Here is a 12030-nt window from a genome sequence, read left to right on the forward strand (position 1 = left end):
TGTTCTGAGAGCCCCCCCCCGGCCCGGCCAGCTCCGCGGCCCCCCTCCCCCGCTCGCTCCCAGTGGTTCCTTCCCCGTCTCGCTCCATCCCCTCGCTCCAAGCAGCGCCGCCACTCCGGAGCGCCAGCCAGAGCGAGCCCGGAGCGAGCCAGCCGGAGGCCCCTTGCGCCGGAGCCGTGGAAATGGTTCGGCGGCGGCGCTGAAGCCGGACAGGGCGCGGAGAAGGCGAGAGCCCCCCCCCCCTTTCCCCGCGCACCGGACCCCCTGATCCCCGCCTGCCCCCCGCGCCCCCCCAGCTCCCGGGCCAAAGGCAGGAGCATGCGGAATCTGCGGCTCTTTCTGCTCTGGGTTGTGACTCTGGCTGACACGCAGTGCCAAGGTAAGGGGGGGCTCCGCGCCCCCACCTCTTCTGTGTCCGCGGGGGGGGCGAGTTTGCAAGTTGGTCGTGGGAGGATGGGCGATGGCAGAACGAGCGCGGGGGGGGAGCGAGATGGAAAATTCCCCCCCTAAACCCCACTAACCCCCCTCAATTCCTTCTGCAAACGCAGCAGCGGGGCCTGATCCTGGTGAAACTTCAGTGGCTGCGCTGGAACGGCTCCTGATTGGGGGGGGGAGGGCCCCGCTTCTTTCGTGGGAAGTCGGGGGGGGATTGCATCTTCTTGGATCTAAAGCTTGGGGGGGTTAAGGGGGAGCCGCTTCCAGTCCCGTCCCCCCCCAGTGTGACACCGGTGGGCAGGCTTGGCTTCTGCCCTTTATTTGTGTATTTGTGTTGCTCGGAGAAAAGTTTGGTGGCAAAGGAGCGGGGCGGGGGGGCCCGGAAGGCTGAAGGGGGGAAAGTGGAGGAAGAAAGGGAGGAATGGCAGAGAGGAGAAGTCACACGGATGCCAAGGAAGGGGAGGAGAGAGCGGGACGGGGGAATGTGGGGGGAAGGGCAGGGGAGAGGCTGCGATTTCAAGTTATAAATGGGGGGGGGGGGCGGGTCCGAGCCGTGTTTGTACAAGTTCTGCGGGGCTAACCCCTCGCGGGGTGCATGGGGGGGCTGCTTTCCCGGGAATGGCCCCCTCTCCCGCGCTGGAGAGCGGCTCCCAGGCCAAACCGCTGGCTGGAGAACAGCTGGGGCTCTGCTGTTGGAACCAGCACTCCGGGGAAGGGGAGCCCCTGGCTGGAAAGCTTGGGAGTTGGCATTAAACCCTGCTCTGTGCCTACATGCGGGAAGCCGGGGGAGGGGGAGGGGGTGGGGGCAGCTGGACTGGAGTCCCGAGTGCCCCCCGCCCCGATCTGGACGGGGACGCTTCCTGGGATGCCTTGTGCTGATGTCGAAGCAAAGGGGAAAAAGGGGAATTTATGTTTGGGGCAGGGGCGTCTGGCTGTGAGATGCCAGGGGGATCTCTCTCCCGGGGGCAGGGTTGGGGGGGGAAGGGGAGCTGAGGGGGGGTGGTAGAGGCGGAAAGGGAAAGATTTCCCCGCTAAAGGAGTAACTCAGCCTCCTTCTGCAGATGTCTCAGCTCCCCCAGGAATGCCTGAGCCTGGAGGGTTCTGGCTGGTAAGGCTGCTGGGGGTTGCTTATCTAGCTGGTCGCAGGGACCTGTAGAGAGCCAGAAGATACAGGCCTGGTCCTTCCTTGCAGACAGAGAGCTGAGCTGCCTCTCAGAGAAATGAAAGGGCCCCGGGCTCCCACTGGAAAGTAAGAAGTCCAAGCCCTGCCAGGGTGGCTGGGGGGCGCCGGACCCCGGGAACACGTTCTCCCTGTTCTGATCTTACCCGGAAGGTGTTACTGCTGTTTGTCCTGCGGTCCCACCCAGCAGGTCGGTTGTGCCAGGTGCTGCGCAGAGACAGGAGAGACGGTCCCTGCCCCATGCGCTCACAGTCCGAGTAGGACAAGACCCTTAGGCTCATTTTACAGAGAGGGCAAACTGAGGCCTGGAGAGACTTGCCCAAAAGCCAACAGGCAGGCAGTGGCCGAGCCAGGGACAGAGCTCTGCGTGCCCAAGTTCCAGGCCGGTGCCCCAAAGGCAAAGCTGGCCAGGCTGCCTCCTTCCCAGCTGCTGGCTGCTTGGTGGGGCAAATGAGTTGGCTTGTTCTGGGAGTCTGTGTTGCGGGAACACTATCTTCTCTTGGGGCGAAATAGCCTTCACCGAATGGGGCATGGGAGCCTGAACTTCAGTGCGGGGCTGGAGCGGTTCCCCCCACCAGGGGATGAAACACCTCTGGGGGGGCAGTTTGCAAAGGGCCCTTGCCCAGTCCCTGTCTCTGTGCTCTGGATACAGAGGCCTCCAGTGCCTGCAGGTCCCTTCTGCTACAGCATTCGTTTAAAGGGGGCGGGGGGGGGGAGTGTTGCTAAGATGCTGGGAAGAAAATGAGACAAACAGGGGTTTAAAGGGGAAAAAAGCCTCTTACACTGAAAGATCAGGTGGGAGGGGCAGGGCAGGATAAATATGTCTCATCCTCCACCCCCACCCCCGTTGCAAGACTCTGGGAACCACCATGGGTCTTTACTTAAATTGAAGGAACAAAAGCTACAGTTTTCCCCCCCAAACTGTGACATGTGGATTTAATTGGAGGGAAGGTCGTGGGGGGGGGGAGATGGTTGCAGGATCGAGAGAGAGTGAGCAGAAATATTTCCCTTTTTATAAATATAACTCTTGGAAACCAGCGCAAGGGGGGCAAATGGGCTGAATCTGATTTACTCCTGCAGTGGATTTGATCCAGAGGGTGGCTTAAATCCCTGCCTTAGGGAAGAATACCCCTGGGGAGGTGAATGGCTAAGCAGGGCTGGCGATTTAGGAAGCAGGATTCTGGGAAAGAGGAGGCTTGGGGATCCGTTTTCATTCCCTTTCGAATTAACACCCCTCCACCTCCCGTTTTTCTCTCTGCTCTCCACTGCTCTGCATGACACCAGGGGAGCCACTTGTGTTATTTTTCCAGGGTTTGCGGGGTGTACATGGGGATTCCTGTCAGTTTCTTTCTCTTGTCGACTACCTCCTCCTTCGGAAGCTGTTTGGATGGGTTAATCTGGGGCAGGAGGGGTTTTCCTTCAGGGTTGTTATCAGGCAGAAACGGAGCAGGGATTGGGGGTTGCAAAGAGTTTGGGAAAACTGTGACCCCCCCCGACACAGGAGATTTATATAAATGAGCTTTATAGATGGAGAAAAGGGTGGGGGGGAAAGTGCTGGAGTATTGGGGGGGAGAAAGGACGGGGGGGGATCTGTGCCATTCATATGGTTTGAGCTCACGCGCGCGCACACACACACAAAGATGTTGAATGGGTTTCATCATTCTTCATTTCTCACTAAATAATTTTCTGTATCTTATCTAAATGAAACCCATTATTCTTCCCCCATTTCAATCACTCGCTGTGATTGTGCCTCAAATTGAAATATTTATTCATTTTCCGGGTGATTCTTTATCCCTTTCTCTCTGTGTGGGTTCCCCCCCCCCACCCTTTTTCCCTTCCTTTCAGGGAAGAGCAGCAAAATTGCAAGAGCAAAGACTACCGCTAATCAGGAGAAGTGCCTGAGCTTCAGGAGGTGGGGGGTGTCAGCCCATGGGGGTGGGAAGTGGCTAGGGTAGAGTTTTGTAAGGAGGGGGTATACTGGGAGGTAGAGAGGAGGAGTGTGCTTCATATTGCCTGGAAATACGGGGTGGGGGGGAGATGTGCTTCCCAAATCCCTCCCCCAACAGAAACACATGCATAAAATGCTTTGCTCTTGCACCCCAGATGGCAGCTAGACAGAAGGAAGAGGGAGTGCTGCCACTGGCTGGCTTGCTCCATGCAACAGGGCGAGCTACAGTAAACTGGTTACAGATCCCTTGCCATGTGTCACCACCCGGGCACTTCACATCCTGCAAAGGGGAGGAGGAATTGGGAGTCCAAGACTCCTGGGTTCTATCCCCAGCTCTGGGAAGGGAGTGATGTCTAGTGAACAGTGCAGGGTGGTCTAGGTATCAGGACTCCTGGGTCCCTTTTCTGGTTTGCTGTGTGTCTGTCTGGCCTGCTTTCCTTGCATTTGTAGGGCGGCCTCTGGGCTGTCTGTGAAATGGTGATAAACCCGTCTCCAGGGGGCTGGGAGATCTTAGTCAAGGTTTGTGATCCCCTGCCAGAGACACCCGAGAAGGGGAAGGTTACAAAGAGCTCACACCTCCATTCAGCGTGGGCTTTGCCTTCTCTTCCAGTCCCAATGAACAAAGTGTTCCTGTGCCTTTAATCCCCACCCCATCCTTCATCACCCAGACCTGGCTTCCCATAGCAGGGACCAGGGAGCCGTCTTGGCCTCAGTTAGGACAGAATCGCTAGGACTGGAACATACCAGGATAGATCCTTGGCCACCGAGAGTGAGAAAGAAAGAAAGAAAGAAAGAGGTGGATCGGTTCTATTTATCTTGTTGTTTATTCAGCTGTTTTCATCAGCTAGTGGGTACATTACTGGTGATTAATATTTTCATTATTCAATCCATTTAGGTATGTAGGTATATAGAGGGGGGTGTATGGGGATGGACGGATAGATAGATAGACGGGGTGTATGGGGATAGCTAGATAGATGGCTGGATGGGGAGAGAGAGAGAAAGAGAGAGAGGGTGGATGGGGATAGGTAGATACACATGTGGATGTATCTGGCTGGTTAGATGGAGGGGTATCTATGGGGCAGGGTGTATTGCGATGGATGGAGTGGGATGGCTGGCTGGTTAGGTGAAGGGGTATCTGTGCGGCAGGGTGCATTGCGATGGATGGAGCGGGATGGCTGGCTGGTTAGGTGGAAGGGTATCTATGGGGCAGAGTGCATTGCGATGGATGGAGCGGGATGGCTGGCTGGTTAGGTGAAGGGGTATCTATGGGGCAGAGTGCATTGCGATGGATGGAGTGGGATGGCTGGCTGGTTAGGTGGAGGGGTGTCTATGGGGCAGGGTGCATTGCGATGGATGGAGCGGGATGGCTGGCTGGTTAGGTGGAGGGGTATCTATGGGGCAGTGTGTATTGCGATGGATGGAGCGGGATGGCTGGCTGGTTAGGTGGAGGGGTGTCTATGGGGCAGTGTGTATTGCGATGCATGGAGCGGGATGGCTGGCTGGTTAGGTGGAGGGGTATCTATGGGGCAGTGTGTATTGCGATGGATGGAGCGGGATGGCTGGCTGGTTAGGTGGAGGGGTATCTATGGGGCAGTGTGTATTGCGATGGATGGAGTGGGATGGCTGGCTGGTTAGGTGGAGGGGTATCTATGGGGCAGGGTGTATTGCGATGGATGGAGCAGGATGGCTGGCTGGTTAGGTGGAGGGGTATCTATGGGGCAGTGTGTATTGCGATGGATGGAGCAGGATGGCTGGCTGGTTAGGTGGAGGGGTGTTCCTAGGAATGGGGAGTTAAAGGGGTGTATATATAGGGATGGATCAGATATTATAGTGCTGAGGGCAATATAAGAATCTATATATGTTGTTAGATAGAGGGGTATTTATGGGGATGGATAGACAAATGGACAGGGGGTGGGGGTGCAGATGGATGGACTGATGGACAGAGGGGTGGGGGTGCAGATGGACAGAGGGGTGGGGGTGCAGATGGACAGAGGGGTGAAGATGGATGGATGGATGGACAGAGGGGTGGGGGTATGTATGGAAGATGGATGGACATGGGGTGGGGGTGCGGAGGGATGGGTGGACAGAGGGGTGGGAGTGCAGATGGATGGATGAATGGACAGGGTGGAGGTGCAGACAGACAGACAGTGGGGCAGAAGTGCAGATAGATAGTCTCTGCTCTGGAGAAGCAGGCAAGGAGCCGGAAGGACGTGGTTTCCAGACCTGTGCAGACTTCGTGCCTGCAGAGAGCTCAGGCAGGTCTTGGTCTCGGCCCCCCGTGCGAGTGACTGCTGCGTTGCCGGTTCCCTTCCCCCCTGTGCCAGCTGCCCCCCCGGCAAGCGGCAGGTAAATATTGTCAGGGCTGCGTGGGCGGTAATAGCAGTTTGACTGCAGATTGATTAGTGCTGTGTAAAAACTCGGCGCCCGGCGGCCCCCCTCACTCACCCACGCATGCCGGCTGCTGCCTGTGCCACTTCCCTGCCAGTCGCCCTGGCCTCCGGGGCCCCACAGGGGAGCTGGGGGAATAGCTGGCATCGCAGCCTGGCTGAGGCATCGGGGGGATGGGGAGTTATAGGGCAAATTCTGTGCTGGGGCAAGTGACTTCCTTTACCCAGCGTGGGGGCCATCACGGGGTTGAGGGGGGAGGCCTCCCCCAGACGGCTGAAGTCTTTAGGGACTGGAGAAATACAATGCGGGTGTGGGGGGGGTCGCGGGGTGGCCCCATGCGTGTCCGTCTGTCTGCTCTCTGTCTCCATATTCCCGTGTCCTAGCCTGCTCTCAGCCTGCTGGCGGTGTGAGGGTTAAAGGGTCATCTTGTCATGCCTAGTGTAGATTTCCTGGTGTGGGGGGGAAGCGATGCCCCACAGCCCAACCCCTCTCCCTGGGGTGGCCCACTTATGGGGCACACAGGCTGCAAACATTCCCATCTCTCTGTCTCCTGGCGGCTTGGTAGGGGCTGGCTGAGCTGCTCCCCGGCCCCCCTGCCGCCAGGACGTTGCTGTTCAGCTCCACAACCCCCCTTTCCCCCATTCCTCTGCCCAACGCAGCAGAGAAAGGAGAGGAGGACGGAGGATTTGGTCCCCTTGTCTTGTCCTCTATGTATGAGCAGCACCAGGGCGGGTTTCTAGCTTCCTGCTGTCCTGTCCAGCCCCAATAACCTGAACTGACTCCCAGCGGGGGGACCGCAGCCCTGTTCCGCTGGCTGCTCTGGAATTTGACCCCCATGTCTCTGACTCCCACCCCCCAGCAGCCTCTCCTCCCCCTCTGTGGCTGACCTACGGCAGGCCTTTCTTCCCCTGCCCTGGCACAAATGTGACACGCCACCCGGCTGGAACCATGGGCCCGTCTGCCTTCCCAGATCAATTCCATCTGCTGCAGGCTCGCGGCTAGGCTCTGAAAGCAGCAGGAGGGAAATGCGGGGGCTGCAGGAGAGCTGGATTCCCTGGGGAGGATGTGCCGGCCCTGATTCACCAGGGCATAGCTGGGAATAGACCTAGGTTTTCTGGGACCCAGATGAGAACCTGCCCACTAGGCTCTGCTGCCTTGCGCAGAGGTGGCAAAGCCCAGATCCCTAGACCCTTGGGTGCGGGACGGTGCAGAACGGTGTGGGCAGTTGGGGCGTGCGCATTGCGTGTCACATGGGCATGGCTGTGAAAGGCGACGCAAAGCCCCTCCAGAAACCGTGCCCAAGTTGGACTCCAGGCAGGCTGGGCACCGGCAAAGTGAAGTAGGGTTAGTGGAGCCGGAGGGAGGGGAGATGGAAGGCAGGGCTGGCCAGACAGGCACTGGTGTGAGGAGCCCTCTGCTCAGGGAAGTGAGCTGTGGGGCCCACTCCCTCCGCCCTGTTCCATTTCAGCGGCTCAGGCCCGTGTCTCACTGCAAATGGAAACTGCCCCTAGGGATCAATGGGCCCTGGGCCCATCCATGATAATATCAGTGCCTTGGACTGGGGGATCTCCCTGCACACCACAGCTGATCAGTCCTCACCTCCAGCCCTGGAGGGCAGGGGTTGGTAAGACCGGCTGCATTTTCCGGGTGGGGAAAGTGAGGCACGCAGGCGGGGACTGATTTGCTCCAGGTCACACGACCGGCCAGTTGCGGAGCTAGAAATGGAACCCAGGAATCCTGGATCCCAGGCCCTTGCTCCAACTACTAAACCCCAGAGCTGGGGAGGGAGCTTGGGCATCCTGGCTGCTCAGGCTCATTCTTAAACCTCTAGACAACACTGCTTTCCACACAGAGAGCTCAGTGGATGGCTGGTCCCTGAGAAGCCACCGCTAGCGCCCACCAAAAGGGCAGTAGGAAAAGCGAGACCCTGCGATCTGGGTCCGAACCCCAGAGCTCTCTGGGCAGGTGTTAACAGGGTCCCCCCTTCTTCGATTCAGCTCCAAACCTCCCCAGAGCTGGAGGGCATCCCGAGCCAGCCCTGGGGCAGCCCTCCTTCCAGGAGATCAGCAACCCCTGCCATCCAGCTCTGGGGCAGCCCTCCTCCCAGGAGATCAGCAACCCCTGCCGTACAGGACCAGCTGTGCTCCAAGGAAGTTTAAGGGCTGGGGTGCACGGTGGAGCCAGCAAGATGTGCTGATGCATTGTGTGTGGGGGGACCCATGACTAACGGCCCTTCGAACCGGCCACCTACTCCCTGCCTCCCAGGGATCCACGTGGCCCCGTTCATTCTGCCTCCTGGCGGGAGGGTTATTTATTTTGATTGCCACCTAACACCTGTCAGTGCGCAGCTCCGCACAAACAGCCTGGCAGGGCTGGCTCCCCCTCACCCCCACCTCGCGGGGCTTTTTGTGCCTGTGAGGAACTGGGAAAGTTCTTAATGTTTTCTCTGAGTACTGTGTTGGTGCCTCAGTGTCCCCATGGCAGTTCTTAAGTATGTGGCAGAGCAAAGGGCCAGTGCATCTAAATGCCTGACACTCTGTCTCCTAGCACCTGATGGCCTGGGCCCCTCCCCTGCAAAGGTGCCAGCTGAAGGTGTTGAAGACAAAGGGATCAGGTGACCTCCTGGCCCGGGAAAGGGGCTGAGCAGAGAGGAGGGGCTGGGAGGGGTTGTTAGTCTGGAGCTGGCTGGGGTCAAGGGTGGAGGGCAGACCTGGGGGTCTGGCTCACTGCCCCCCAGAATGGACCCAGCCGAGGGGTCCGGTTCGCTGTATCTACAAGCTCTGTTTTAGACCCTGTTCCTGTCATTGAATAAACCTCTGTTTTACTGGCTGGCTGAGAGTCACGTCTGACTGCAAAGTGGGGGTGCAGAACCCGGTGGCTTCCCCAGGACCCCGCTGGGGTGGACTCGCTGTGGGAAGCGCACGGAGGGGCAGAGGATGCTGAATGCTCCAAGGAGAGACCCAGGAGGTGAAGCTGTGTGAGCTTCTTGCCCTGAACAAGTCTGCTCCAAGGGAGAGGAGGCTCCCCAAAGTCCTGACTGGCTTGGTGGGGAGCAGTTCCAGAGCATCGCCCGGTGACTCCGTGACAGTGCCATAACCTCATCATCCGCGGCTGGCTGCATGGAGCCCCCGCAAAGCTCCAGCGACCCATCCCCCTGGGCGGTGGATCTCCCAACAGTAGCTCTGCTGAGCCCGACATTGGGCGCTGCCTTTCGCACGCTCCACCAGCCCGCCACCATCCGGCCAGGCCCAGCGTCCTGGTTGCAAGTGACTCTTGGGTAGGAAAGTCAGCAGCTGATAGTAACAAAATCCACTTGCTGTAGAGACAATTCTCCCGACTCCCAGGAGGGCAGGGTTAGAGCCCTCAGCCTCCCAGTTCAAAAACACAGGGCTTGCCCATTTGAGTTAAGGGTGCACTCCCTCAGCTAGCAGCGGGAGCAGGCCTCTTATCCTCTCCGTGGGCAGCCACTAGAGGGTGACCTCCAAGCAGCCCCCACTGCCTGCTGCCATCTCTCCCCACACTCCCTAGAGCTGTGCTCCATTCGGATCGTGCTTTGCGTTCCAACGAGCGGAGTGAAAAAAACCAACCTCCCTCAAGCAAAACCGGCTGAAAGGGACGAGATTCCCCCTGCTCTGGAGCTGAAGACACCCGCCAATGGAACCTATGAGCACTGCAGGGTTTCCACCCTGAAGCTGTTGCTGCCCCCCTGCCAGTAACACCCCCTTCCCCAGCTCTCTCCCCATGGGATGCTTCCCTCTCCTGCCACCCCAAGCTCCAGGGCTTCTATAGGGTTTGCAGATCCTGCTCCAGATCTCTGGTCAGGACTCCCCGGGATCAGCCCTGCTCCAACTGCAGAGCAGAGCAAGTGCATGGCGTTAGCCCCCTGCCTTGTTCCTCAGGGCACGGGGGCCTTCAGCCCGTCAGCTATCGGGCAGCCCCAACCCTTGGGCTTCCGCACTGGCCCTCTGAACAAGCCAAGTTCAGTTAATGGGTTCTTTGGACTGCAGCAAACAGCCTGTCCTGATCCTCTTGCACAGTCGTCTGCAGGTGGGAAACGCTGCTCCCCCCAGCACACTAGGGTTTTGCATCATCTTTGCACTGTTGCAAATGTGTGATGTTGCGCCGTTAAAGCCAGTGGAGATTATGCCATTGATTTCAACAGGAGCAACCCTAAGACAGCTTAGTCTAGGTAGGAGACAGTGCGGTCTAGTGGATAGGGCCGCTAAATTGGGAGTCTGGAGACTCAGTTCTATTTGCAGCTCTGCCACTGACTTGCTGGGCGACCTTGGGCAAGTCACTTTCCCCCCTCCCTGTGCTCAGTTTCCCCATCTATTACCTGGGATACCAACACAGGCCTTACTGTGTGAAATGCTGTGAAGCTGGTGGGTGCCTGCTCCTTCACAGGAGCTAAGCCCAGGTTGTGCTATTTATCTAGAGATGAATCTATCTAACCTTCGGGGTGCTGCAGCAAGCCTTTCGCTGGGGAATGAACTGGGGGCTCGGAAGTGACAGGCGGGGACGGGGGGACTCGGAGCAGCCGGGATGGCTCAGTGCTGACCCTGTTCTGGAAGGGAGGATTAGAGCTAATGGACAGTGTGTCACCATGGCTGTGTGGGGGCTGACCCAGCAAATTCCATCCCCTGCCTTGAGTCAGAGATTTCTTGCTCTCCTGCCCATTTTAGTATCCCAAGGAGCCTCCTTTTCCACCCAGATCCCAGGCACTCAGCCCCTCCCAGCCCCTGCACTCAAAGCCATTTAGGATATTGAGACCCTGAGTGAGGCCCACACTGGGATTAAAGGGCTTAAATCCCGGTGGGGGGGATGTTGGAGCCAGCCAGCTCTCCAGGGTAAGGCCACCGTAGTTCCCGGCAGCAAGGGTGAGGTCGGGGGCTCTGGCCTGCACTAGCTCCCCTAGCCCAGTGCTCTTGCTCGCTTGCTTCCCTGGCACTCAACCTCTTGTTCCCCCAGTCCGGTGCTCTTCCTCCCTTACGCTCTCCTCCCTGGGCTGGCGCGTGTGTTTGCCTGGGCTTGCCCTCTAGCTCGCTGCCCATGGCTATCGCTCTGGTCCATTAGCTCACTTGGGGCTCTCTCACTCTCTCTGTCATTAGGTCCTGTTGTCAGTCCAGCGGGTGGCCCTGCAGCCTCTCCTGCAGGGCTGTGGTCTCCGCCTATGATTCCTTTTGGCTGAGAGGGCAGGGGAAGAAACAAAGTCACCTTGGAGACCCAGTTTCATCAGTGGAATGGGGACCGATTGTGGCGAAGTGTGTATGTGTTGTGCATGTGCCACCCTCTATTGGAAGGAATCAGAAATGTCCCCCTATGTGTCATAAGCCATATAGTGCTACCAGCTAGGGGAGATTCCCTGCTAGCTCCGGTGCGAGACCTCTTTTCAGCGTAGACTTGCTGATACCATTTCGGGGGAGTCCTTGCTAAGCAAAGGTGGGAATTGCTAGGACAGCCTGCCAGGCGAAGAGCTCCAACCTCCTAAGAGACTCAGAGTCCTTGCCCCGATTCTGCAGCGAACGCAGCGGGTGGGGATGGTTGGCATTATAGCAGACCTGATCCCTGGAGCTGTCTGTGAGGGGAGCTCAGAACAAATGCTGGCATCTCAGGAGTTCCAGGGCCTTTGTCTCTCCCCAGAGGGGACAGGGCTGGGCTGTGGTGAATACAAAGGTGATTCTTTGCTGAAGCTGCTGGATGCAGACGGCCCCTGTGATCTTCTCTGGCTCTAGCTCCCAGCCTGCAGTACCTGTTGTCACCTAAATCCTGCCCCGGCTGGAGCTGCTAAGTGCACTTTGGGTCCCTCCCAGCCTAGGATAATGGGTGTCAGCAGAGGAGCCCAGATTCCTGGGTTCTGGAGCATCTCCCTTGTTCTGGAAGCTGAATTCCAACATAGAGGTGGGGGATGCAGTGAACAGAGAGCAGTGGAGTTAGCAGCTTTGGGGTCCCTTCCCTGTTCCCTCCAAATCAAGCCCCCTGTTGCTCCCTGGTTGTCCCAGCCTATTCCCTGGGTTGCGCCCAGGGAGATTGAGATTGTCGTGCAGCAAAAAGCCACCACTGGCTCCAATGCACCGTGCAG

General features: G+C 58.2%; 1 protein-coding gene across 1 annotated transcript in view; it reads left to right on the plus strand.

Moving 5' to 3' along the window:
• Positions 1 to 297: 297 nt before the first annotated feature.
• Positions 298 to 12030, plus strand: part of KIRREL1 (kirre like nephrin family adhesion molecule 1) — a 79235-nt gene continuing 67502 nt past the window's right edge. Inside the window, exon 1 of the mRNA XM_030542553.1 lies at positions 298 to 379. Within this exon, the coding sequence (XP_030398413.1) occupies positions 319 to 379 (61 nt within the window). The 5' untranslated portion in view covers positions 298 to 318. The remainder of the gene's footprint in view (positions 380 to 12030) is intronic.

The sequence above is a fragment of the Gopherus evgoodei genome, chromosome 24 (genome assembly GCF_007399415.2).
Source record: "Gopherus evgoodei ecotype Sinaloan lineage chromosome 24, rGopEvg1_v1.p, whole genome shotgun sequence".
In the NCBI taxonomy this organism is placed as follows: domain Eukaryota; kingdom Metazoa; phylum Chordata; order Testudines; family Testudinidae; genus Gopherus; species Gopherus evgoodei.